Source organism: Ambystoma mexicanum, chromosome 5p (genome assembly GCF_040938575.1).
Source record: "Ambystoma mexicanum isolate Mex_15411 chromosome 5p, UKY_AmexF1_1, whole genome shotgun sequence".
Classification (NCBI taxonomy): domain Eukaryota; kingdom Metazoa; phylum Chordata; class Amphibia; order Caudata; family Ambystomatidae; genus Ambystoma; species Ambystoma mexicanum.
This window is the reverse complement of record NC_090930.1, coordinates 164659863-164685005: the sequence shown is the minus strand read 5'-3', so window position 1 is coordinate 164685005 and position 25143 is coordinate 164659863. Positions and strand designations below refer to the sequence as shown.

The following is a 25143-nucleotide window of genomic DNA, read 5'->3' as shown; positions in this document are numbered from 1 at the left end:
AGTTATTTTCTTGTATGCCAGAGTTTGGTTTGAAGCACAGATACATTGAAATTGACAGGACCCAGATAGCCGGAGTTTCTTTTTTAACTACTGATGTTTGATACTTTGAAGAAAATGAACGCGTTTCCTCGTACAATAAAAAGTGAAGTTCCTTGGTTGATTTTTCTGAGTTGGTTTGACAGGGCCTGTCAATTAGAAATCATGCTTGGTTTTGCTGAAGCACAATGGGATATGCTGGGCATGGCAGGGCCTTATTAATAACAGTAGTTTAAGGAAGAGCAGATGAAAATAGCATCAGCAGCATTATATTGAAGGTGAAAAAGTTTCCTTTTTACTAGGGATTTTGGGCTGGCAGCAAAGCAACACTGCTGTTTCACTTTATTCCTTTTGTATATGTTAGAACACTCTGTGTGTCCCCTTGTTCCATCCTGCACAATGTGTGCTTGGCAAGACGGTGCAGCCATCTTTTTGTTACTGCAAAATGCAGTTTTGAGGGCATGGAGCTCAGAGGCCAGCAGAGCTGTTTTGCTGTTTCTGCTGAAATGCAGCTTTGTGATGTGTGGAAGCACAGCTGAGTTAATGATGTCTTATTTATATAGCGCCTTAATCCAAAGTGCTTTACAGAGCACATATTTGCAAACAATATCACCAACCGAAATTGGTACTCATTTATCGACCTCAGAAGGATGAAAGGCTAAGTTGGCCTTGCCGGGGTTCGAACCTGCGACCTGCCGATCACGTTCAGATCGCAGCGAGCGAGCGCTCAACCCACTGAGCTATCTTACCGGCCTATATTCTTGGGTCAATATACCCCACAATCATTGCTCCTTGCTTCTTCCTCATCAGTCTTTGCTACTTTGTTCACTATCTGATATTGATGAGTACGGTCAGTCGAGTTGTGGAGGAGAATAATGGCAGTGTGCCATTAGGGCATGAGAAATTGAGGACATGTCCCTAGAAGGGGAAAGGATGATACCATGTCTCACATGATGTCATGTCACCCAGACCCCCCAAGAGTCGCCTCCCCCGATGTGGCCCTCGCTCAAATAGATGCCCCCAGGGTCAGGATCAGGTAGCAGCTGTTGCCCCCTGGCCACAAAGGGAGAGGTCATCTCTGGGAAAGGAGTGATATCATCAGATTCATCACACTTTTTTGAAGTAGCTGTTGATGATTGTCAGGTAAGGGAAAGGTGGTTCAGTTGGAAAGGTCTGAAGTAAAGATGTAGGGAAGTTGTCTGCATATAATGTGGTTTTGAGGGATGCTTAGGTGGCAGTGAGCTCGTCCATGGGGAATGTCTTGAAAGGTGTCCAGACACTGGTGATTTTGCGAGATGGATTGTATAGTTTGCACTCAGTTGTGGTGTTTGTGCTGGCAAATCATGCTTGTTGTTTAAGAAAAAGTTGATGGCAGTGGATTTTTTGATGGAGTGTGGTACTAATAGCTTGTTGGCTTTGATGAAAGATTTGCTTTCATTGACCGCCTTGGCGATGCTGTTTTGGTAGTATTTGGTCTTGGCAGTGATAATCAGGTGTGGGCTTTGTGAGAAACCAGAAGGTGTCTCACCCACTAGTCCCCAGGAATCTGTCATCCAGGTGGCCACGACACGGCCATCGCTTTTAGATCCAGTTCCTAGGGGTTGACCAGTGTGGGAGGATCACCTAGGTGAGTGGAAGTGGGACACCAGATGGTGAGCCACGGTATCCCCTTCCCTGTAACACCTTTACCCCATCCTACCCGGTAGGATATTTAGCAACTCCACCCCCTTTACAACACACACTTTCTCACAGACAGCCCGCTCCAAGGGATAACAGACTAACACACGAGCGGTGTACCTGACATGTCCCCATACTATGATCAGGCAATTATCGCCAATCACACACACTTGTCTTCCATTACACTTCTCCACATGGATAAAAGGTGGAGCACGAGAGCACACCGAGTGAGGCAAAGCACACGAGAAAATGGCAGTTCCAAGATGGCAGTTTAACAAGAGGAGAAAGACGGCGAAACAGAAGGAACTGCTTCTTTCATGAAACCTTGAGAGCACGCGTAAGACCAGGAAACCAAGCTAAAAAATCATGCTTTGTGTCTGAGGTACCCGGGGCCCTCCTGCGTCAGTAATGAAGGCAGGGAGAATCCTTAGCCACTGTGGTACTGTCCTTGGCTCCAAGAACAAAGCTGCTTCACTGAAAGCAACACAGCCGTTCAGTTGTAGAACGATACGAGAACGGTCTGTGTTGAAGCCAAGGTTGCAAGCAGCAACATTGTATGGCGTGTGCTGCAACCAGCATTGTTGAAATTTGTGTGAGAAGAGAAGCGAGTGGAGTTAAAACTGCTGATGAGTTGTTGAACTTTAAAGCCAGTTTCAATACGTTGACAGAGTGGTCCGGCGCCATGTAGGTGCTCAAAGATCTCTAAGGGACTCAGCTGAAAAGTTATCAAAGTAGATAAGTTGATCCGAGCCTGACGGAGGGAGATCAATTTGATAAGTGTAAATCTAAGTGGTCCTGCGACGGGTCAAATCCCACGCACAGTCGAAAGTCTTAGATTTCGATAAAGTAAAGCAAGGTTGGAGAAATATATGGACTTGGTGCGATCAAATGCAAGTTTTGTGTTGAAGTGGGGGCTGAGCCCGGTAGTGGGGGGTCAAGGGTGAATCGAGAATCACCCAAGAAGTTGTACCTGAGGACCTTAAGAAGAAAAACTTTGAATGTTTGTTGCATCAGGCCCTCTGAAGTAAGAGACTTTGAATGGCAAAGACTTGGACATGGAAGGTCTTGATACTGAGATTTGAACTGCATCTTCATGCTAGAGAAGCCAGAGACTGTGCTAAGCTTGAGCATGCTGCCTTGTCCTGTGCTGAAAACGTGGGGAAGGGAGACCAACTGCTTGAATATCCTGTCATCTCATTTCTTGAACGCTTTTCTTTTAGCATAACCTTGTTTCCGTCACTATTTGTATTTCGAATTAAGGACTGGCAATAGTTTACTAGTGTAGGCCCCTTTTATTTTGATAAGACTAGGAATGTGTTATTTTTTGATGGTCGTAGCTTGCTCCCATCTTTTGATTTAGGTTTAGATGGGCATTTTCCAAACCCTTTTGAAGTTCAAAAACATTCTTGAACTGTGATCACATGTCTGTTTTACTGTTTGATACCATGCCTTCCTTGCAACATGTAGCACAAAGTTGCTTGAGCAGGGTGAGGTTTGATGCAAAGCAGAATTTTCACCCAGTCTTCTTGTTTTTTGATGGCTCTTTTGGCAAAACTGAGTTTATGAGTCTACCAGGGTGGCAAGTGTCTAGGCGTCGGGGTGCGTTGTTTCTCTGGGGCATGCCGGTTGGCAGCAATTGATGTTGATTGTGGGGGTGACGTTGAGTTCCCGGAGAAGCAAATTAGTCCTGGTTCATTTGAGGTAGATGTGCCCATGGCCGATGGATGTTGGGGAGGTCTCCCTTGGGAAGTTCTTGAATGATCTAAAGTCTTGTTTGCTGGGGTTCAAATGGATGTGGTTTACTGGGGTGGTGTGACTGTCTTTTTTTGTTGGTAAAACTTATATATGATTTGAAAAATGTACTCTTTTGTATAAATTGTGATATTTAACAGCCCTGATTTGAGAAAGGCCGAGGTGGGCTGAAACACATGACTTCAACCTAAGAGCAACTCATTAAAACATATATTCATAAAACTGGGCGCAGAGTACTGGATCTTTCATCTTGAGTTTTTTAATGTCAATGTGGGGTTGCAAGATGGTCTGTGTAGTCGAGTGGGATTGGAGAGTTACGGCGGAAGTTGGGCAGGGCCTGATGATGTGGTTGAGGATATTACCTTTCCTGGGAGTTGGGTCTTTCGTGTGCTGTGTGAGGTTCAGTGTGTTGAAGACAATGGGGATCTTCCTTCATTGACTTGGTTGCTGGTTTGCCAGGGATGTTGAAGTCGCTGAGGAAGATGTTGGGGCGCATGAGTGACATGGTGGTGGCATGTCAAGGGATTGTAAACACAGATTCTTTCATGGAAGGCTCGGGAACCCACACTGCACTTTTCATGCAATTGGTCTATGAAAGATACAAATGCTGGAGGAGTAAGCCAATTTCATGTAGCTCCAGTTCTCCCCCATAGTTCTCTTTCATAGATTGAAACTGTGGCAACTCTGCATTTTGCTCATCTTTGCACTTTTACGTGTGCTCTGCAAATCTGAAGATGGTCTCTGAGGGTATAGCTATTGTGGGCACTGCCTATTGGTTAAAGGGTAAATGACCCAAAACTACACTGAGGGAACACTAGAGTTAATGCAATTGCTTTGGTTTTCTATTAGACTGCTTTATGTTACTGGGGATTCCCAGCCTGACTGGGAGTATTCTAACCACATCTGAATCTATGAAAGATACCAATGATGGAGAACAGGAGTTACGGGTTAATTTATTTATTTCTTTGCTTCAAATGTCAATCCATGAGCAGTGTCAAGGGAGAGGGGGACCTTCTGGACATGGCCATAAAGAAGGGCTTGACTGGAATTGCTGCACTCCACCAGAAGGTGAGATCAGCAACTTCTATGGACTACTGCGTGAATGTTTTTGAGGGAAGATTGAGAAGTTATGAGATGGATATAATATAATTATTCATTTATAACACGCTTAATACCAAGTGGTTTCTAAGCGTGGGATCTGGATTCTAACCTGTGTTGCATTGCGTTTGTCTTGCTTCTAAGAAAAACGCATTGTCCCTCAGCTATCCTTCCACCCCAATGGCAATGGGGGGGGGGGCACCCTCAAGCTTTGGAGTGCCAGATGACGGCAGAGATCCGTCTGCAGGATTTAGCAAAATTGAGGTTGCATTATTGAGACCTTGGGGGTGCTGAATGGCAAGATTGAATGGATAGACACTCTGGAACTCTGTAAGAGCGAGTCATGGGGTTCCCTTTGTCTGGTCCTGATGATTCAATGTGTACTTCCCTGCATCATTGTGGTTGTTAGGGAGAAGTCGAAGAAATTTGCTAATTCCTTTCTACCTTGGCACCCCTCCCCCACACTTTCTTTTGGTTTTGGAGTTTGACAAACTCCATAGGCCTCATCTTTTTACATTGTGACCCACAACACCTTCAGTGCAGCGGTACAGGGAAGTCTTTCAGATTTCCCAAAGGTGTAAATGCCTTCTCTTGGTTAAACTACTGTTACCAAGAGCAGTAAAGTGAAATTGACTTTACTTATCTTTTATAACTTTGTAGACCCAGCACACACTATCTTACATAGTGCTGGAAGGGTTACTTAGTATTCCCTTTGTGTACTTTCTCATGTAACATTTTTGTTACCTTGTCTACAATTAATGGCTGGTGGCAGTGGTTTACTCTTTCCACCATTGGATGTTTTTACTGTGGGCTGCAATTGCAGCTGCAGTAAAGCACCCGTGGGTGCCCATTTTGTCAAAATGGCACTGGTCTTTTTTTTGCCATTTCTTGTTGCAAAGGTCCTTCTTGAGATTTACTCTGCATGCCAAAACTGGTTTGGTCACTTGTTTTTGTCTTTGGCGGGGTTCAACGATGAAGCCCGCCTCTGGCTCCAAAGTGTCTGTCAGGGCAGGAAGAGAGTGAGGTGCCCGAAACTCCCTGTGCTTAGTCTCCTTGGTTACAAGAATGCACCCAAAGGTGATTGGCCAGCTGGCTGTCCTTGGGGGACAGCCACCCTGATGTCTGAGTGCTAGCTAGGCTATGAATTAATGGGAGAAACCTGCATAAAAGGAGAGGTCTATTAGACAGAAGGCGGAGTTGACACTTGACGAAGGAATCCGAAGAAGAATTTGGAAGAGGTGCTTGCTGCAACTCCTGGACTGTTGGTTTGCCTGGTGAAGCCCTGCTGCAGTGCTGAAGCTCTGAATTTGCCTCGACTAGAGAAACCCTGCAAAGGACGACTTCTCCCCTTGGGTTGATGGGACCAATTGACCCTAAGTCGAACTCATCTGGAAATCCTCTTGTTGCTGGCTGTACTTCGATTTGCTGCTGCAGGAACCGAGAGGAACACCAGAATCTAGTCTATCATTTTTAAGTCCGACCCAAGCTCCAGGAAGATCCTCCGGACTCCCTCGAAGCAGGACTAACCAAGCCTGAGTCACCTCAACAGATTGCTGGACCCCAGTAGCAAGGAAAGCCCACAAGTTAATTGAGAACCGCAGTGGAGCTTTTCGCAAGAAGCTGAAACCGAAAAGTGCAGCTAATCTGAACTTTGCCATTGCTGCCGCTGACCTTCGAATCGTAGTGTAGGAGTCCCCAGATGTCCTTCCTCTTGTCCCCATGAATGAGGCTCGGGAATAACTGGATCTGCCATATTACAACAAGAGAAGCCAGCTGGAATCAATTTCTTCAGACCAAAGGTACTTTAAACTAAGGGGTAGTAACCTCTTGCTGTGTAATTTGCTTGCTCTCAGTTGAGACCTGCATGTGTTTCCTTTTGCAGAGTTGCTTGTCGCTTTGCCCATCACAAGCCTCCCACCCTGTGACCCTACAGTGAGTCCATTTTCTACAAAGCTCTCTAAAAACATTGTGCAAGACTTTTTACTTGCCTTCAAGAAGTGCCCCAGCTCCCCTAGACTTTGCTCAAGTGACATTGGCTGTCCTGGCTCCCTGAAGACTCTTCTAACCTCTGACTTTGTGTTTTGATCTGGCCCTCCAAAACGTCATACATTCTGTACTTGTATAGCTGGGAAAGTGTTAATCTACATTGCATTGGGGGCCTGGGTCGTTCAAAGGTGCTTACCTGTTTGAGAAACTTGTCAACCATTGTTTTCTTCCCTAACCTTTTTCTTTTTACACCAACCTCAGTATTGCTCTAAATGTACCAGTGATATATCAATGTCCAGTGTCCTAGTTATTGACGTCACCTCAGGATGTAGGTAATGTGCGTGTGCGCCATCCCAAATGGCGATCTGCTGATTTATTGAAACTGAGAGGGTATTTTGGATTTAGTTTAATTGTTACATATTTGTTGACTTCTAAAGAAGGCTTACTGAACTGACTGTTAAATTAATAAATAATTGTTTAATCAAGAAACCTTGAGTGTAAGTGTTATTTGGATACTTGTCGCTGTGAAACTATGTTACAGCCCTACAGCTCACATTGACCCCTCTTGAGATAAGCCTGGCTGCTCAGTCACTCTACCAACTTGTGTAGTACATGATTATATCAAAGGTTGGGTTAACTATTGCCAAGAGGACAAGGCTGGTGCACTCTCTCTCAGGGTACTGCATACCATCTTGCCTAAAAGCCGTTTTAGGAGTGCAGGAACCGTCTTGAGGCACCCCAATTACTATTAGGTGGATATTTATCTTGCAGTCTGGGTCTGTACTTTTATAGTAATGTTGACCCGCAGGGATCCATACTATTGAGAACTCCTGAGGGTATGGAGAGAAAGTCAGCTTGACATGGAAGGATCCAGGAGCTTGATGTTCCCAGACTACAATGGGTGATTATGACCGGTAGATAAAATCGGTGGCTCCTTTTGAAGTCTGTGGTGAAGAAGGGTATCAAGGCGTTGGCATGAAGTCTGGACAAGCTTGCACTGAATACTCAAAGAACAATGCTTTTGCGGCGCTGTAGCTGCTGGGTATTTTGTATGCAAATCGGAAGGGAGAAGGGGAGGCTGCAGAAGTCTGATGAACCCGAAGGCCCACGATGTGCCAGTGATGTTTCTTTAGGTGTTATGCAGTCATTGGATTTGGGTAGTGTGGTGGAAAGAACAGTACTATTGATGTTACTGATGTGTTTTCATTTCCTTTATGCAAGGGTGATTTCTTGTTACTCATTTGGTTCACCAAATGTTCCCATTGCCTCTTGTTTCTTCTTTTCCCTTCCCTCTGCCTTATCGATGTCTTGCTTCTCCTTTCTCATCCCCTAATGAAATGTATTATTTTTCTTTCTGGCTTTGGGAGAGGGGATTTAGAACAATGGGAGGGTGACTTTATTTAAGTGACTGGTTTCATTTGCGAAAAGTTGCATAATGTGATGCATAACAAGCAGATTGAGGGAAGAAAGTTTGAATTTAAAGCTGCTGGAGTGTTTGCAATTGGTTATTTCACTGAACCCTTCCTATGCATCACTTTTCCTAAGTCTTTCTATGCTACTATCAGTGTGGTTTGCCATCTTATTTTATGATAGAGGTGATGTACTGCTCATTGGGAGTCTAGGGGGTGGTGTATGGTGGGACAAGTCCGTGCTTTATGTACCTCACAGTGCACTCCGATGGATCCTGAACTTTGCCGAGCTTGATTCCGTCTGAATTATAACGTAACCATGTTTACATGTCCTCGGGTGGCATTGATGTAGTGAATGGTGCCTCATGCAGTGTTCTTTAGTAAGCATGTTCTACGGTGAAATACTGAAGTGACGTGACGTCGGCTCCACAGGGTGCTTTTTAATGTGGATAATCTCCTGATTCAGTCACTCTACAGAAGTGTCATACACACTGCCCTAAATGTTTGACCATTGGTTGTGTATTCTTGAGACCTTGTGCAGGGATATCCACAAAAAGAGGTGCCTGTGCATGCATAACTGCAAAGCCCCTATGCCGGTCGAGCTGTTTTCAGTTTATAAGTGTTAGGGAGAATTCTCTGTTTAGGCTGAATTTCCTAACCTAGTGAGTCCCCCAGCAGCTTTGCTGGATTTCTGGAGTTTGTTTTTTCTCCTAAGAGTGAGACTCTTTTTTTTCTCCCACTCTTGGACATGATTTAAGGTATTCCTTTTACTGTTAATGTGTTTTATGGGCTATGGGGTCCTTTACTCCATAGGGTCTCATGTGTTGTTACTGTGTGTTACACAGCGCCCGCCGTGCGGTGACACAGGGGTGTCATAGTGACACCCCACCATAGACTCCATACCCTGGGACTGACTACTGTCTCCCAGGGCATGTAAAGTCACCATTGGCTTTACTAGTCCCAAATTACTCCCCCCTGATCGAGTTTTGGCTGGTGGCAGTGGAGACTACTTTTTATATTCGACCGCAAATATATTCCTATGGGATTTTCCCATTGTTCGAGGCTACCAACTTTAATTATTTAATTCTCATAGCCTCGAACATACCGCCGGTTTATTTAATATTAATTTGCCGGTTGGTATTTTTTGGCAGGACTCGATATTAAAATGGCGTTTGTGTTCTCTTCTGTGACTCCAACCCAAGTCGAGCCCTTTGTTCCACTTTTTGGCGGGCTTCTCCACAGAAGCCTCCAAAAGTGGTGCCACTCTGTCTGGGTACCAAAGGGGGTGTGGGAGGGGGTTTAGGCACCCTGGACTGAGTTACCTTGGTAACTCAAGTCGCACTCTTGTGTGATTGGCCCAAGTGGTGAGCCGGCCAGCTCACCACTTAGCATGTTTGACAGCTAGGCTGAGTGAATGGGGGTGTGCTGCATAAAAGCAGGGCTTTGGGGACTGGAACTTCAGGAGTCGCCACAGGACCTGAGAATCCGACGAGGGGGAAGCTGAGCCGACCTACCACGACGACACCACCGGTGGAGCCCTGCGGAACCGACTCACCACTTCCCGATGACAGAGAAGATCTCCTGGCTGGAGAGGCTTCTTCCCCTGGCTGGTGGGCACAACCAGTTTTACCTTCTTCTCTTCGCACCCCAGACTGGCTTGTGGTCGAATTGCCCGTGCCAAGCACCCCGGCAACCGGATAGCCACTTACCACTGGACCGCGAATCAAAGGACCGCTTCTTTTACCTGAGAAACTCAGTGGCTGGTTTCTTCCCTGGCAGTGCAACGGACTCCTGTCTTCCTCCCCAACGAGATCCTCTCTTCCCCCGGACGAAGCACCGACTTGCATCCTTTGCCAGGAACAACTGCCCCCGCTGGAGTATTCTCCCCACTTTAAGGTACCGTGTCCGCCAGGCCTCCCTTTCTAAAGATTGCTACAAGGTAATAATCACCCCTTAACCTTCTGGACTGGGGTGGCCGCCTTGCTCTAACTGGTCCCTTTCTTTGGTCCAACGCCTTTTTGAACCTTTACAAGACTCTTGTGCACTGCAACCGTGTGACCTTGGACACATTTTGTTTTGATCCTCTTAAAGTGGATCCGGCCTACTGACTATAAACTCATGGTGTTACTTTGCCTTCCTCTCTTGTTGTGTTCGTGAAAAAGTGTTGGGATCTGTTTCAATTTATTCTCTGCTTTTCTCTCCCTTTTAAAACGAATTATTAGAGTGCCATCTACGTTAAGCGCTCACCGCTGTCTGAAAATAAGTGGGGCTTTACTTAAGACTTGTCTAATATTCTTCTAAGGGAGTATATATCTTTTAGTGACCGTGTTTTTGAATTGCTTACTATTAGTGCCTGTGTGTTTTTCTAGATGTGGTTTTAAATAAATAATTATATCTTTTTTACACCAAGCCCTGGTCAGTGCTTACTTGTTCTACTGTGTTCGTTTGAGCTATTGTGAATACTCTGTATACTGGCTAACTCTTTTTGAGGGAAGTCTGACTGCTCAGCCACAGCTACCAAATGAATCTGTGTGGTACAGACTGCTACCAAGTGGGTTTACTGCCAAACACCTGTAGTCGTAAATCTTTTTCAGTGGTCCCAGAGGGAACTGCACAGGTTTCTGCCTAACAATAGGCATTTCTATCTTGTCCAAGTTACATCTGTTGGTTTTAGTTCAAATGTTTAACCAATGGGTTAGATACTGCTTAAGAACTGTGCAAGGACTAGTTAACATTCATTGTTTATATGCTAACACTTGTTTCGCTCAACGCAAGCATTTACATGCAGCATAGACACACATTAGCATACACTAATCCAAATCCTCCTACAATAGAAGCAGTATGTATACTTTATACACATTTGTAAGCAATGCATAACATAAAACGGAAGACAAATTAAAATGTAAAGAACAGGCAGAACTTGCAACACAGCTGTAGGATGCTACAACATAAGTCACTGTATTTGTAATCCCGGGAAGGACTCCTAATAAAATGCACACTTATAGTAACGCCGTTAATATGCAATGTTGCCCGATTCCAAGTGTTTTTATTACTCTGAATTGGCTCCCTTCGTTTTTATTTGACCTTTGCTCAATTAGCCTTGCTGATGGCAGAGCGAATATTTAAGTTGTATTTCCAAATGCAGGCCTCTGCAGCACATTGATGAAGTTTTTCCATGTCGTGGTAATGGAGTGTAAACGGATGAAGCATGTTTTCAGCGCTACTATCTCTTAATGAAAACCTTTTAGGCTGAATTGCAGAGTGGCACACTGTGTCAAAGAAACGAAACATTTAAACAAGAGCCAATGAGATGGATCCATGAGCATGCGCCTTGGAATAGCAGAAAGTATCACGATAAATAAGTGATTTTAGAGTGAGCATTTGAATGTACCATTGGCTAATTACTGTCTTTACTTTTTGTAGGCTACAAACATAGTAGTCCCGTTCATGTTTAAGTATGCTGTCGACAACCTCAACCAGATGTCGGGAAACGTTCTGAACCTGAGCGATGCGCCCAGCACAGTGGCAACCATGGCAACCGCTGTTCTCATTGGCTGTGAGTAGGGTTTGCTAATCTATCGACAGGTGTTGACTTTCTTCATAAAAGGTTTCCGAATATTATGTGACTGCTGACCTTTTCAAGACTGGCGCGGTAGCATTTTGAGTGTTTATTTGTTCCTATTTATTTCGCTCATTTTGTTTTAATCACATCATAACGTTTGATTATCTTACTTGGACGATCGTGATTAAAATGATCGTACTAGAAAACCTCATCTATTTGTCATTTGTTTTAATGTTATTAGTTTTCATTTGGAGGTATCCTACGTGTAACTGTATGGTTTTGTTCACATCGAATTAAGTGGTTGGGTGGCCTGTATAACAACCTTCATTTCAATTGGCAACAAGAGGTAGCATACAATACAGGACTAGCATTTTTACAATTCTTTAAACCGTGTCGTCAGTAAAAACACGTTTTGGTTTTATTGCATTCTGACCATTTTAGCAGAAATGCCCATCAGCTGCCTGCCCACCCTAATGACCGTCCAGTTTTCCTCCAAAGATTTTCCTCAAAAAGAAATGAGGCGCGAACATCCGGTACACATTTGCTAAGCAAATGGGATGAGGGAGAGAGAGCCCTAAGCATTTTATGTGATGTGATTTTCAGCCGCCCAGTGTTTTTTTACAATATCTTACTATGTGCAGGCCTCCAGAAGTCTTTCAAATGTGTAACTGTTTGCACATTGGAATGTTGGTTTCTCAAAAATGTTGATATTTATCCTAATCTTGAATGCAAAAGAACAGCAAGTTGAATGTCTGACATTTTTATGGTTATCTTTTAAGTCGTTAGGATAAATGGTGCTTCCTGTGCTCTCTAAATAACAGGTGCTACTATTCCCATCTAGGATGGAGCAATTAGTGTGCATTGGGAGCAGATGGTTTATAGGGCGTTGGGGGACTTATTCCATAAAGGACGATTTCTTACACCGTTGACATGGAAGCACGAACACAGGGGCATAGTGACAGAAATAGTGCAGTTGTATAGGCTGAAGCTGCGGTCTCGAGAAAGTGGGAGGGCTTCCGTCTTGAGCCCCTGGAAAATGATCTTCTCATGTACATCTACAACTCTAGCCGGGGACCCAGCTGTTTGGCCTCCCTATACAGGATGAGTATGGGTAAGGTGCACTTGTTGAATTAAAGAGTGCTACTCCAATCTGCTACCCGACATATGTGTGGACCTTTCAGACGAACAAAGGAATAGGTTGTGCAGGCTCACCAAAACGGTCTCACTTAATGCCAGGTTTAAATTGATGCAATCCAAAATTCTTAATAAATTGTGCTATACCCCTGACAGGATCATAAAATATACTCGACAGCGGACAAAAGATGCCCGAGATGTAAACACGGCAATGCTAACCACCTTCACATGCTCTGGAGCTCTAGCAAGCTTAGCTACTTTTGGTCATACGTACTGACTAAATTGTTGAAAGTGGTGGGTGTGCAAGTTTCAATATTATGTACTGTTTGCCAAGCTTAAATGGTTTTTAAAAAAACACAGGTGTTACTATTGCCCAATTAAATAAATTCAATCCATCAACCACATGAACAGCTTAGGTGGCCCTGCTGGGATTCCAGCTGTGACCCTGCCTGCTCCCCTCTGTACTTAGCCTCCAACACAGGCTCACCCTTCCACTGAGTGTGGGACGGCGCTCTGGACCTGGCAGACCTTTGTGAACTCAGTGTCTGCAGAGCCTCCTCTGTGATGCGCATTGAACAGGTCTGCAGTCTCCAGCCTGCGCCCCCAGGGAGTGCGGCCTCCATACCCTCAGTGGTCCAAAGGAGGACTGAAAGATCTTGCTGGGGCCTCCAAAAATGTAGTCATGGGTCCACCATTTAGAGCATAATAAAAACCATGTACTCCCAAGAGTAGCGCAAACACTGGGCAAGAAACAACGCTGTTTATTACAGGGGTGAGCATAAATCAGACAGAACAGTGGACAGGTTCTGGTTGAAAGGCTGGCATCTGAATGGAATATGAACAGTAGTTTTATACCAAGAAATACAATGGTCAAAATCCATCAAATTTACAAGTTGGAGAATTCACTTTTTCTGTTTCCTAATGATTTTATTGGTTTGTAGACATCACCTCTGCAAAGCTTACGTTGTTTAGTGAAGCGTAATTAAAGCAAACTGTTTAACCGTTTGCCATTACAATGCCTCCCCATGTGGTACCACATTTATTCACACCCCATCCCACCCCGGAATAACTTACTACTGAAGTAACATTTGTGCTGACCGCCGCAACTTTAATACACTGTCATTGTCAGCACTATTTAGAACGGAACACGAGACTCCCTGCAGCTGGTGGGAAAGTGAACATTCACACGATACCTGTTAGATAATGACCTTCACGAACCCTGTGGCAGATACTTTGGAGGCTGGCCACCTTCCCAGAACTCAGGAACTTAGCGTCTGATTGTCCCTCCCAGGAACGCCACTCTGTCCAGTTTTCTCTTCCCACAGCTGCTGGCCGATGGGCATCTGCGGTCATGTGACCAGCACACTGGTACAGAACCACCCTCCCTGCTGCCGTGTTGGGCTGTTAGTCTGACTCACCGCCATGTAATTACATCACCCAGTTCTAGTTATGTTGGCTTTCTCCTGATGAGCAGCTTGAGCCCTACCCCCCCTTTACAGATCTGTCATATTGGTCACATGTTTCAGATCGAGGTTTCCCAGGTCCAGCCAGCCTGAGGGATTTCCCTCTACATGCGTTTATGATGGTGCTATTTTTATCCTACCCCTTCTTTAGCTAATCATAGGACAGTATATTGGACTGTGTGCACCCAATGCATCGTTCTCCCCGACCGTTCCCAGTGATGCTCTTTGTAGGGCGTCTGGCTTAGAATACACATGCAATTTCCCATGTAGCTGGCCCCACCATCCACCTTCTTTTTCTCTCGCAGTTGGTAGGTGCGTCCCCCTGTCTGGATCTGAATTGGCACCTTTAACGCAAGCCCATGCTTCACCTGCAACCTATATTATGGTACACACTTAGTTATTTAGAATATAAAAATATTGCACCTAAAACGGAACTTTTTGTGAGCTGTGTATTATGCCAATTTAGGACTCTCCAAAAGGATTGAAGTGCAATATATATTTTAGATTGTACATTTTAGATCTATTTTATATTGCTATTGCAACATCGGAAATCCTACTGGTTTTTAACTTGTGGACCTTGTTTAGTAGGCATGTAAGTGAAACAATTGGAAAGGTGAAAAAGGAAATGGAGATGGTAAAACGAGGGGAAATGCCTAGGTGAAGGCAGTTTAAAAATGCACGTCAAGCAACAGGAGCCAAAGACATGTCATTCCCTCGTAAGGTATGGGAAAAGGCAAGCAAAGGGTAGTAGAAAAAGGTAAATGGTAGAAGGAAGACTTAATTATTTCCCAACAAAAAGACGTTATTAGCGACCGGTGGGCGCTAGACCCGATACAAAATGGGGTTTGCATAACATTCACGCACAACTCCAACATCTATCCAAAGAAGAATAAAATACATTTTACCACTGTTGGGAGCAGTTCGGCCATTCCACAAAATTGGAGACATCAAGGAAGTACTTGTTTCCAGGTTTGTTGCAATAAGCAATAATTGAGGTTATAAACTAATTTTAAGCACATGCATTGTTCGGTTTAATTTCCATCCCATGTTTTCTCATACAATCTGCGCAATTGCCGAAGGAAACCAGCCATATGCAACCGTTCTTGGTCCTGCAGCACTAGCAGTGGTCCTGCCCAGACTGTAAGGCCATGTCCCCTCTGCACAGAAATCGCAGGTGTTTTTCTGCCTCGTTGAGCTTCATCACTGGGCTGCAGCTTGGTTCCCTATGGTGCAGTGAGCAAACGACCAGCGTCTGGGCATAACTTCATACATTGGCAGATGAAAAATAACCAACAAAAACTACCCAACTGCCAACATGCCTGGTGTTGCTTGTGTTCACTTGAAGATGGGATAAGACTTGCAGTTCAAGCTGGACCGCCCTTTCGTTAGCAATAACATCTTGACCCTGCTATTCTACACGCATGTGGCCATGATTGGAACCATAGTACAAATGTCAATTACCTTACCCCCTTGTGCCTCATCCATTTTACGCTCCTTTTCTCTTTTTGCACCAAAGCACTGGATCTCTTTTCCTTTATTTGATCATTGCCTCTTCCTGTGTTTCATGTCTGGCTCAAAATCCATCTCCCCTCTGTTCTCTCCAGTAACTGATGCTGTGTTCTTGTGTTTTGTTTGTTTGTTACTGTTTAATCTACCCTTTTATCTCATTTTGTACCGTTTTTGCCTAATGTGCAGTGCATTGGCGAAAGCACTCTATAAATCCAAATAAATGCAAATGTAGTTGGTCAATGACTTTTTGTGTTAAATAGTTTTTTTTGTATTCAACTCTTTTTATTATTTTTTACAAATATAGTACAATTGACTCGATTCAGTATCTTTGCTCCAGAAAAATGAAGTTACAAGCAACCACATACACTACTGCTCTCCAAAAAAACCTTCATTAACTGTAAAGGCTCCTTATGCTGCAGCAAGAATGCAACATCCCAACCTAAACCTCTCATCCCCCCCTTCTTTCCACATCCTGCCTCCCACCCTCTTCCTCTACACCAGTGCCCTTCTTACTCCACCTGCTTCTACAATATGCTGCACTTTAGGACAGGTTAAGGAGCCCAAGAACCCTAAACCTCAGTGAGCATGTGAAGTCTTTTTTTGCTGACTCAAACTACAGGAATCCTTCCCATTTTTGAAAGGAGCAAGTTGTAATGCAGGCCATATACTACTTTCTCACATACAAGTAGTCTCCACATTCCACTTGGGCAGTCCTCAATGGACAGACACCGATTTGACTTCCAGACTGTGGCGATGGCGTTTCTGGCCACTATCCACATCAGCCTAAGGAGTCGAATTTAGCCCCACTCCCTTATGCTCCTTGGGTGGGGAGCCACAATCCCAAAAGGTACACCTCTGGAATATACTCCGTCGTCAAAACCCGTTACCTGTCTGATCACCTAACTCACCCCAGTAGGGTTGTATCTTGGGACAACTCCAACAGATATGCAGTTCAGGCATGTACCCACCACCCCGAAGTCTCTTACCCCACGTGTGCTTCCCTCTCAGAGGTAATTTACCACCTTGCTAACCTCTTAGTTTTATTCTGCATATTGGGTGCTCACTGTTGCTTTTGAGACCCCTTTCTAGACCCCAGCCCATTCTCTAGTTATTTGCCCAGATCCTTGTGCCACACTTGCATGTAGTTTGGGAGCCCTTTGTTTAGAGTGAAGTTGAGACAGCTATTCAACTGTGAAATCAGACCCGCTGAGACTCCCAGTGAAAATATTAGCCTCTCAAACCGTGTCAATTGCCTCACTGCCCCTTCCCTGTTGCCCCTATGGAGGGCCCAATGTCTAATCTGTAGATAGGCGAAGCGGTCCACCTCAATTACACTGAACGTGGCCTTGCAGGAATCTAATATTCTGATCGCCCCCCAGTCAAACATTTGCGACATATCCTCAGCACCCACTTAATCTCCAGGTCTGAAAGGTCCTGTTTCCATATGCTGGTGTAAAGTGCACATTGTGATGGATCGGACCACGCCCGGGAATGTTTTCTGTCCCAACCTTTCAGCAACCCCACCCGACACATGCAGCAGGGCTGCAGTGGACAGAAGCTCATACGGTTGTAGGTCAAATGGTCAAACGAAATGATCGAATGACCATTTGATCGAAGTAAAATGGTCAAAAAAAAGGTTGTTTTTTTAAAAAAAATTTATGGGGGGTTCCGCCAAACTCTCCTTTTTCTTTATAAAAAATATTTTTAACCAACCAAAACTAAAAAAATATATAAACAAATCAATAAAAAATTCGACCTTTTTTTCCCGACCATTTTACTTCGATCAAATGGTCATTCGATCTTTTATTTTCGACCATTTGACCGGACACCAGCACATACATACCTACATACATACCTACATACATACCTACATACATACCTACATACATACCTACATACATACCTACATACATACCTACATACATACATACATACATACCTACATACATACATACTGGATGATCGGGCTGGGGTAGCCATGGCATATACCTGAGGGGTCTACCAGCTACCTGTTACTCCAGGCGTCGCCAACCTATTCTTGACCCTGGGTTCACCCAGTCCCGTAGTATCCTTAGTTGTGACGCATGGCGGTATCTCCATAGATGAGGCATAGCTAGACCTCCCCTTTTCATGGATCTCAACAGTGTTGTTGCCGCCACACTTGCCCGGTGACCCCTCCACACAAACCTGCTTAGCTCCTGTTGAAACTTCCCTAATGTCTGCTCAGGGAGCACTACTGGGAGTACGAGAAATAAATCCAGTAACCCTGGTAGGACATTCATCTTTATCACTGCTATCCTGCCTAGCAGTGACAGTTCCTGTGCCCTCCATTTACCCAGATCCGCCCTGATCACCCCAGGATGGTTGTCCTCATAGAGCCCCCCATACCTGGCTGTATATACCCAGGTAGTTAATGCTCTTCGCTGCCCATATGGAGGGGGAGATACTCTGCAAGTCCAGGTCTTTGTCAGGCTCCAGAGACAAATGTAAGGCCTCACGTTTGTTAAGGTTTTTTTTAAAACCCAGAGACTACCCTGTGTCTTTCAAGCATTGCTTGACTCTGAATAAGCGATCTTTTCGGTTCTGAGATGGCCAGGAGAATATCATCCGCGTATAACAGTATTTTGTGAGAATCCCCTCTTGTATCTGATGCCTAGAATATCTGGATCTGCCCTGATTTGCTTGGCCATTGGTTCTACCGACACCACAGACTGAATGGGGACACCACTCTCTTGTACCTCCTGAGCAGACTAAATCCCTGAGGTAGCTGGCCATTCACTGCCACACTCCCTGTGGGCGTCCTATGCAGGGCAAATACTCCTCTAGTGAATTCCTTGCCCAGATTGAATCTGCCCAGCACCTCTCGCAAGTACACCCACTCCATGCGGTGAAAGGCCTTTTCCACATCCAAGGCCGCCAACAGCAGAGGTATCTTCTTCCTGTGGACAATATCAATAAGGTCTATCATCCACCTAGTGTTATCTGCTGCCTGCCTCCATGCCAAAAAGCCTGACTTGTCTTCTGTCACCAGGTCCGGCAGTACCCAGTCCAGGCGTTCCGATAGAACTTTAGTATATAATTTCCTGTCTATGTTCAATACTGCGATAGGCCAGAATGACGAACATAGCTCTGGGTCCTTGCCCTCCTTATGTATAACGGAGACTCTTACTTCTTCTGTCGAGTGCGGGACCACTCCCTTCCTCCATATTGTGTTAAATGAGTGGAGCAGACCCACTAACATCCCTGCATCGCTCTTATAGAATTCTGAAGAGAACCCATCTAAACCCAGGGTTTTCCCAACCTTTAGCGAAGCAATAGCTCATAGGATATTTATTTGTTGGGTAACATTTAACGCCTGCCTCTGTGCTTCCGTTGCTTTTGGCAACACACACTCCTCAAGAAGGCAGAGACCTCAGCTTTCAAGGGCCAGTCTGAGTTCTATACCTGTACTAGTTGTCAAAGGCCTCTCGTTCCCAGATGGCACCATGCTTACCTCTTGCTTTGAGCTTCCATGCCAGTAGCCTGCCCGCCCTAGTCCCTTGCTCATAGTACCGCTTCTTGACCTTCATCAGGGCCTACTCCACTTAATTCCCTTATATGGTGTAAATCTGGCTTCTTACCGCTTGCAGCATTCTATAGACCTTACGCAAGCCTGTAGCATGATACCACCCTTCCAAGTCCTTCAGTTGAGTGAGTAGTTGCTCCAGCTCAACGCGTCGAAGTCGGTGTAGCCCCACTCCTTTTGATATTACCACCTACCATATGTATGCTTTAAACACGTCCCAGCCAATGCCCTCGCTTTTTTGTCCTTGGGAATTCTCTCTGAAAACGAGCTCAATATCCTCTCCTTTCGGCGCACAGGGTCATGTAACTGGAATGGGTTTAGCCTCCAATAGCGTGGCCTATGCTCCTCGCGGCGCAAGTCCCAAATCATATGTACAGGAGCATGATCCGACAGCATGATTGTGCCCATCGTGGCTACCTCTAGTCTCGGGAGGACCTCACTTCCCACCAAAATATAATCTAGCCTGGAATACGTCTTGTGCACATGGGAGTAGAACGAGACGTTTTTCACCCCTGGGTTGGTATGCCGCCAGTAGTCCACAAGCCCAACCTTCTTCAACCTCCTTAATAGCTGTACTGATGGCAGTGTCATGGCCATGTATTAGCCCCTGGACACCTCCCAATTGGGATCAAACGTCATATTGAGGTCAGCTGTGAGTATCCATGTCCTGCCCCAACACCCCTGCAAATTCCTCAAACGCCCTCCAGGATCGTACTGCAGTTCTCATTCTGGCTACCATTTGGGGAGTAGACCGATGTCATGGTAACTAATGCCCAATTAAATCATCCCCTCACAAACCGTTATCTTCCCTCTTTTTCAGTTTGAACTTTCAGTAAAAAGAATTGAACAAGTTTGCTCACTAGAATGTCTACATCCCTTGCTCTTGTTCTTTGTGCTTGTTCTTTCAATTACTATGGGTAGTGCTTTGACCACCTCAGCGATACATAGAGGTGTCCCATAAACCACGCAACGAAACCACACACCATAATTGGCGAGGATCTACGCCCTCCACTCATCTACCCCGGGGTGCCCTCAAGCACATGGCAACTGCGTTGAGGCCGATGGAGTTCTCATCTCTAGTTGCCGACTGGCCAATGGTGCCTCAGCTCTTGCCGGCCCTCGCGGTCACCCTCGCGCCGGCACTTTAGACTTGTGTAAATCTGTCCCCTGGGCTCCCTCCGCTGCCATCTCCCCCCGTATTCGGAGGTTCTCACAGCAGTGCCTGTTCTCCAGGTCCTCAATGGTGGTAACCAGGAGAGTCATAACTTGCTTGGCCCTGGCCAGCTCACCTTGAAGCTGGATCACATCCTCCTTCAGGGACTGTTCTGCCGTCTCAGTGTCCAGCTGTTAAGTGTCTTTTAGTAGATCCGCAATCGACCTCTTGATCTCTGTGCTGCTTTTCATTTCTGCACAATCCGATTGTGTCTGCTCCTCTAATTCATACTTCAGTGTCTTCAGACAATTCAGTAGATCAGATTTGGCGAGCCCCTGCGCTGAGTCCTGAGCTTCTTTCTCCATAGTTCCTTCCGTCTGTGCAAACAGCTGGCCTGGAGGCAAGTGCTTCTCCTTACTGGCTTGGTGCTGGTTGGCTGGCCAAAAAGTGGCTAACTTCTGACCGCAACGTGTTGATTTGTGCCGCGACATCCGCCGGTGGGTTCCCCCTCTGGATCCCCCTCTGGATCATGTTAGCTGCACCCCAGCGTAGCCCGAACTCCTCGCAGCAGCACTCCGCCCAGTGTGTCACCTGTGTGTGCGCACAAGATTTCAGGCCATCTTCTGGGAGGGGACCTGGACCATCTGACCTTCATCCCACTTTGTGCACTTTGCTCCTCACTTGACTCCAGGGGCCAGCTCTCCTCTGCCCACACTCCTTACAGCCTTCTCTTTCCCCGATATCTGTCCTGCTCCCAGCTGTGCGCTGCAGTGGTATTTATAAGGCTAAATCGCTCAGACTATGGGGAACCCTCTCTTCTCCCACACATGCTTTCGCATTGCAGCCCAGCACTGCACAGTGATTTGCCTTCTATTTTATGTCACTCCCCCAGGCTCACCTCTCTAAAACCTCCTGCCGTGGCCGGGCCAGGCCATCCTTCAATCCGCTGTCCCACTGCTTCTCTGCCGCACCCTCCTTTTGCTGCACTGGCTGGCTTCTCCCAATCGCCCTGGCCACAGCCCGCTTGCTGCTTGATGAGCTCCTGCAGCCCGGTTTCCCGCTCACAGCATGAGTCACTGCTCAGGAATTGCTCTCCAAACCAGGACCTCCCAACAGAAGACCTCTGCAGGGGCCTGGACTCTGACCTCTTCCACAGCAGGCAGATCCAGTTGTTACTTTTGTTGCTGCAGCCCTCACTTCAAGACTGTCGCTTGCCGTACCCGGGCCTAGTCTCCTCCTGCGGGTAGTGTCGCTGCCACTGTGCAGCTCTGATGGCCACCTCACAACTGACCAACGCCGGCTCCACCATGGGCGAGCATAGCACCGGGGGTGCCCCCTGCCACTACGGTACGCTGTGCCTCTCATGCCTGGCCGATTCCACATTGGCGCCCCGAGCTTACAAAGCGACCAAATTAGGCGGCCATGTTAGGTGCCGTTGGCCATGCCTCTAGGGGGGAAATTGTTTTTTTAATGTAAATTCATTGAAACCACAAAGAGCAAAGCCTAACGTTAACAGATTTCTCTTCCATTGATTTCTCTTCTATTGATTTCTCTACTCACAGGCCTGCCGTATTTGAAGAGTGGTTAAGGCCAAGTCCTGTTAAAGTTGGATCATTGATTCCATTGCTAAAATCGGGCCTTAATTTCTGGCAATTGCTAGGAGAGAGGCCTTTTGGGCGTAAGGCGAGGGCCACTAGAACGTCCACATTTTCCAGCCAGAGCATGCAAATCAAAAGGTGTATTAAGAAGCATTGGCAAATCCTAACTAAAGATGAAAGAACCAAAGAATTGTTCGCTGATCCACCTACATTTGCTTATCAAAGATCCAATAATCTAAGGGACCTACTCGTCAACACACGCGACGATAAACCAAGAAGTCCAACCAAAAGATTCGGCACGTACCCATGCCTGAATTGCAGTAATTGCAACAATATCATAAAAGGAGCTTTTGTGTTGCATCCGCACACAGGGGAAAAAATTGCAATAAAATGCCACGCCACATGTAACACGGAGAACTGTATATACTGCATACGTTGTCCCTGTGGACAGTACTATGTAGGAGAAACAGGACGAAAAGTACACATCCGCCTGAATGAACACAAGTCATGCATTCGCAATAAGAACATCAACTCAGCAGTAGCTAAACACTTCAATGAAAAGAAGCACAATATCTCCCAGATCAAATTTCAGGTATTAGAAGTCATTGTAAATACCGGCACGGACACTAAGAAGAAGAGACAACAAAGATAATCCTTTTGGATTGATGGACTGGAATCATTGTCACCTCGAGGAATGAACGATGAGTTCGATCTTAACTGTTTTCTATAATTGTATCTGTTTTTACAACACATTGAACTTACCTGTGTTTTAGACATGTCACTCTTGAGAATGTAAACACATGGGAACACAGTATCCACCCATTATTATAAACCACACACAAAAACATAATTTGACCCCTGACTACCTCAATTAACGCACAGCACTATATTTTATTTACTTCACAAATCAGAACAGAGGGCATTGCGGTTCTATTAGGAACATTTGTGCAATCCAGCGTGTTTATGCAATAGAGTTACCATACACCAGCATTAACATTGCTTTTAATTGCCCACTCTAGTATGGCTACTTCATGCACCCGCCATCCGCCATTTTGAGATTTACATCACCATGACAACATTACACATATACACGCAGACGCAAGCAGAGCCTTCTTGCTACCCGCAGTCGGAGGTTACTTCGCTCGAGCGAGCTACACACTCACAAGGTAAGCGCTCTGCTTTCACACAGACAGGCACGTATTAGAAGCAACCACGAGTGATCGTGACTAAATGCAGCATACTATTTCATTTTGCACCGTTCTGAGAAGGAACGTTTGAACAGCATGTACTGAAGCCACCCGTTTCAGGTCAGTGATAACATGAAAATGTCCTGCCTTATCCCCCAGAATACTTGACCAGAAGACACTTAGTAATAGATCTAATGTAAACCTTGACGGAAGTGCAATTTGAATGTCGGATGATAAGTCTTTTAAAGAACGCATTAATGCAATGTAATGTTTACAAATCACTGACCATGTTCTCTTCTCTCTGTCTACATGTACGTGTTTGTCAATTGTGGGTACCCTGTTCTCCTGAATGCATATATATTTGATGTTTTTCAAAATATTCTAACAAACATTTTTTTGTATGCTCGTGTACATTTAACCTGGCTCTGAGGAAGGAATGTTACCATTCCGAAATGCATTAGCCCTAGGTTATTTTTCTTTGCCATTGTATCAGCACAAAACGAATTGGTGAAGTTTAACCATTCGTTAACTAAATGAGAAATCGAATTGAATTGCAATTTGCAGAATAAAAGCACTTTGAAGCAACTTTATCAAAGATGGCTTTACTGTCATTTATATTCTAAAAACAAATGTTCTAACCCTATTGGGGGAATTTAGGTGTGCAGCCCACACCGAAGGCTAATAAGCCTAGGTCCTTTCTCTTTCAGCACATAACGAGTGTCCCACACGGTGACACGGTATAATGGGCTGCACCCTTTGAAGTAAAATCTAAAAGCATACTTAACAGATACTAATCTATTCAAAATCAAAAGAAACAAGCTGTGCACCCTCTCCCATTTTTCAACCCCTTGAGGTCATTGTCACCCACCTCCTCCGATAGGTTTCTTATATGTATGTTGGAATGCCTAGAGAGTGGTTTTTCTAGGTTTTCACACTGCAGTTCTAAAATAGTAGCCAATCTGCGCATTTACTCTAGCAACTCACTATTTAAGCTTTTTTTCTGCGATATCTTGAATAGCCCTTTCGTTGGTGTCCCTCCTTTGGCCAAAGTGGATCAGGTCTGCTTTGACCTCCTTCATGGGATTGCTGGAGATCTTCCTTCAAAGTATGGACTTGATCCTGAAAAGACTTGATAAAGGAGTATGGGAAGTTGTAAGACATCGCCCTATCTCTGTTTTTGTTGGCGTTTCAGAGCCAGAATTCCCTGTACTGCCACATGTAGCTTCCACTCCACTAGCCTGCGATTGGTTTCCTTGGCTTCACAAATGCTGAAGACTTTGCTTGTTCTGCTGCCCTGGTTGGCAGTTTGCCTCCTTGTTCTTGGGTTTAGGCATCCAGGACGCCCTGACGTCAGATATTCAGGCCCGGGTGCTCTCCCTGTCTGCACCTCCTGGAGCACTCCCGGTGAGGGCGAAACCCCAACCACAGCCCCTAGTGGCTTCTGTACATCAGGTATGGGGACAAGGCCCTGGAAGATGTCAGTAGGCCGCAGGAGGCCCCTGCCGTCAGCGGACTGGGACCCCCCCTGCCCTTTATCCCGTCCCTTACCCCCCCCTTCCAGGTCTTGGCATCTGGGCTTCAATCCCCGTCGCGAGACCCCTAGCCTGAGTCACGACACTGAGCAACACAGGTTTGATCCCCGGGTCCGCGCTTATAAATCTCTGGGTATTAAGATTGTTATAAATAACCTATCATATCCCCTCCTGTGTTGGCTACCTTTGCGGCCAGAACTCTTTTGCTACTCTTCGAATGGTCGCCGGGTGCAGACTGACAGCTCACCTCAGTCTGCGGGATGACCATGCTCCCCTTGTTGCCCCTGGCCACCTCTGCTTGATCTAGCTGACCACTTCGCTTCCAGGCTCCCTGTGCCTCTTATTTTGGGACCTCTGGATCAGTCGCGCCATATCCTTCGCCTTATTGAAACTGGAACTACCTCATGTCCAGGTAGCTGCTTCTGGTGGAGAAGAAATGCTTCAGTGCTACGTCTGCTCTAGGGTATGCACCATTCTGAATC

General features: G+C 45.6%; 1 protein-coding gene across 1 annotated transcript in view; it reads left to right on the top strand.

Moving 5' to 3' along the window:
* Window positions 1–25143, top strand: part of ABCB7 (ATP binding cassette subfamily B member 7) — a 1379199-nt gene that overhangs the window by 610465 nt on the left and 743591 nt on the right. Inside the window, exon 5 of the mRNA XM_069612580.1 lies at window positions 11382–11514. Within this exon, the coding sequence (XP_069468681.1) occupies window positions 11382–11514 (133 nt within the window). The remainder of the gene's footprint in view (window positions 1–11381; window positions 11515–25143) is intronic.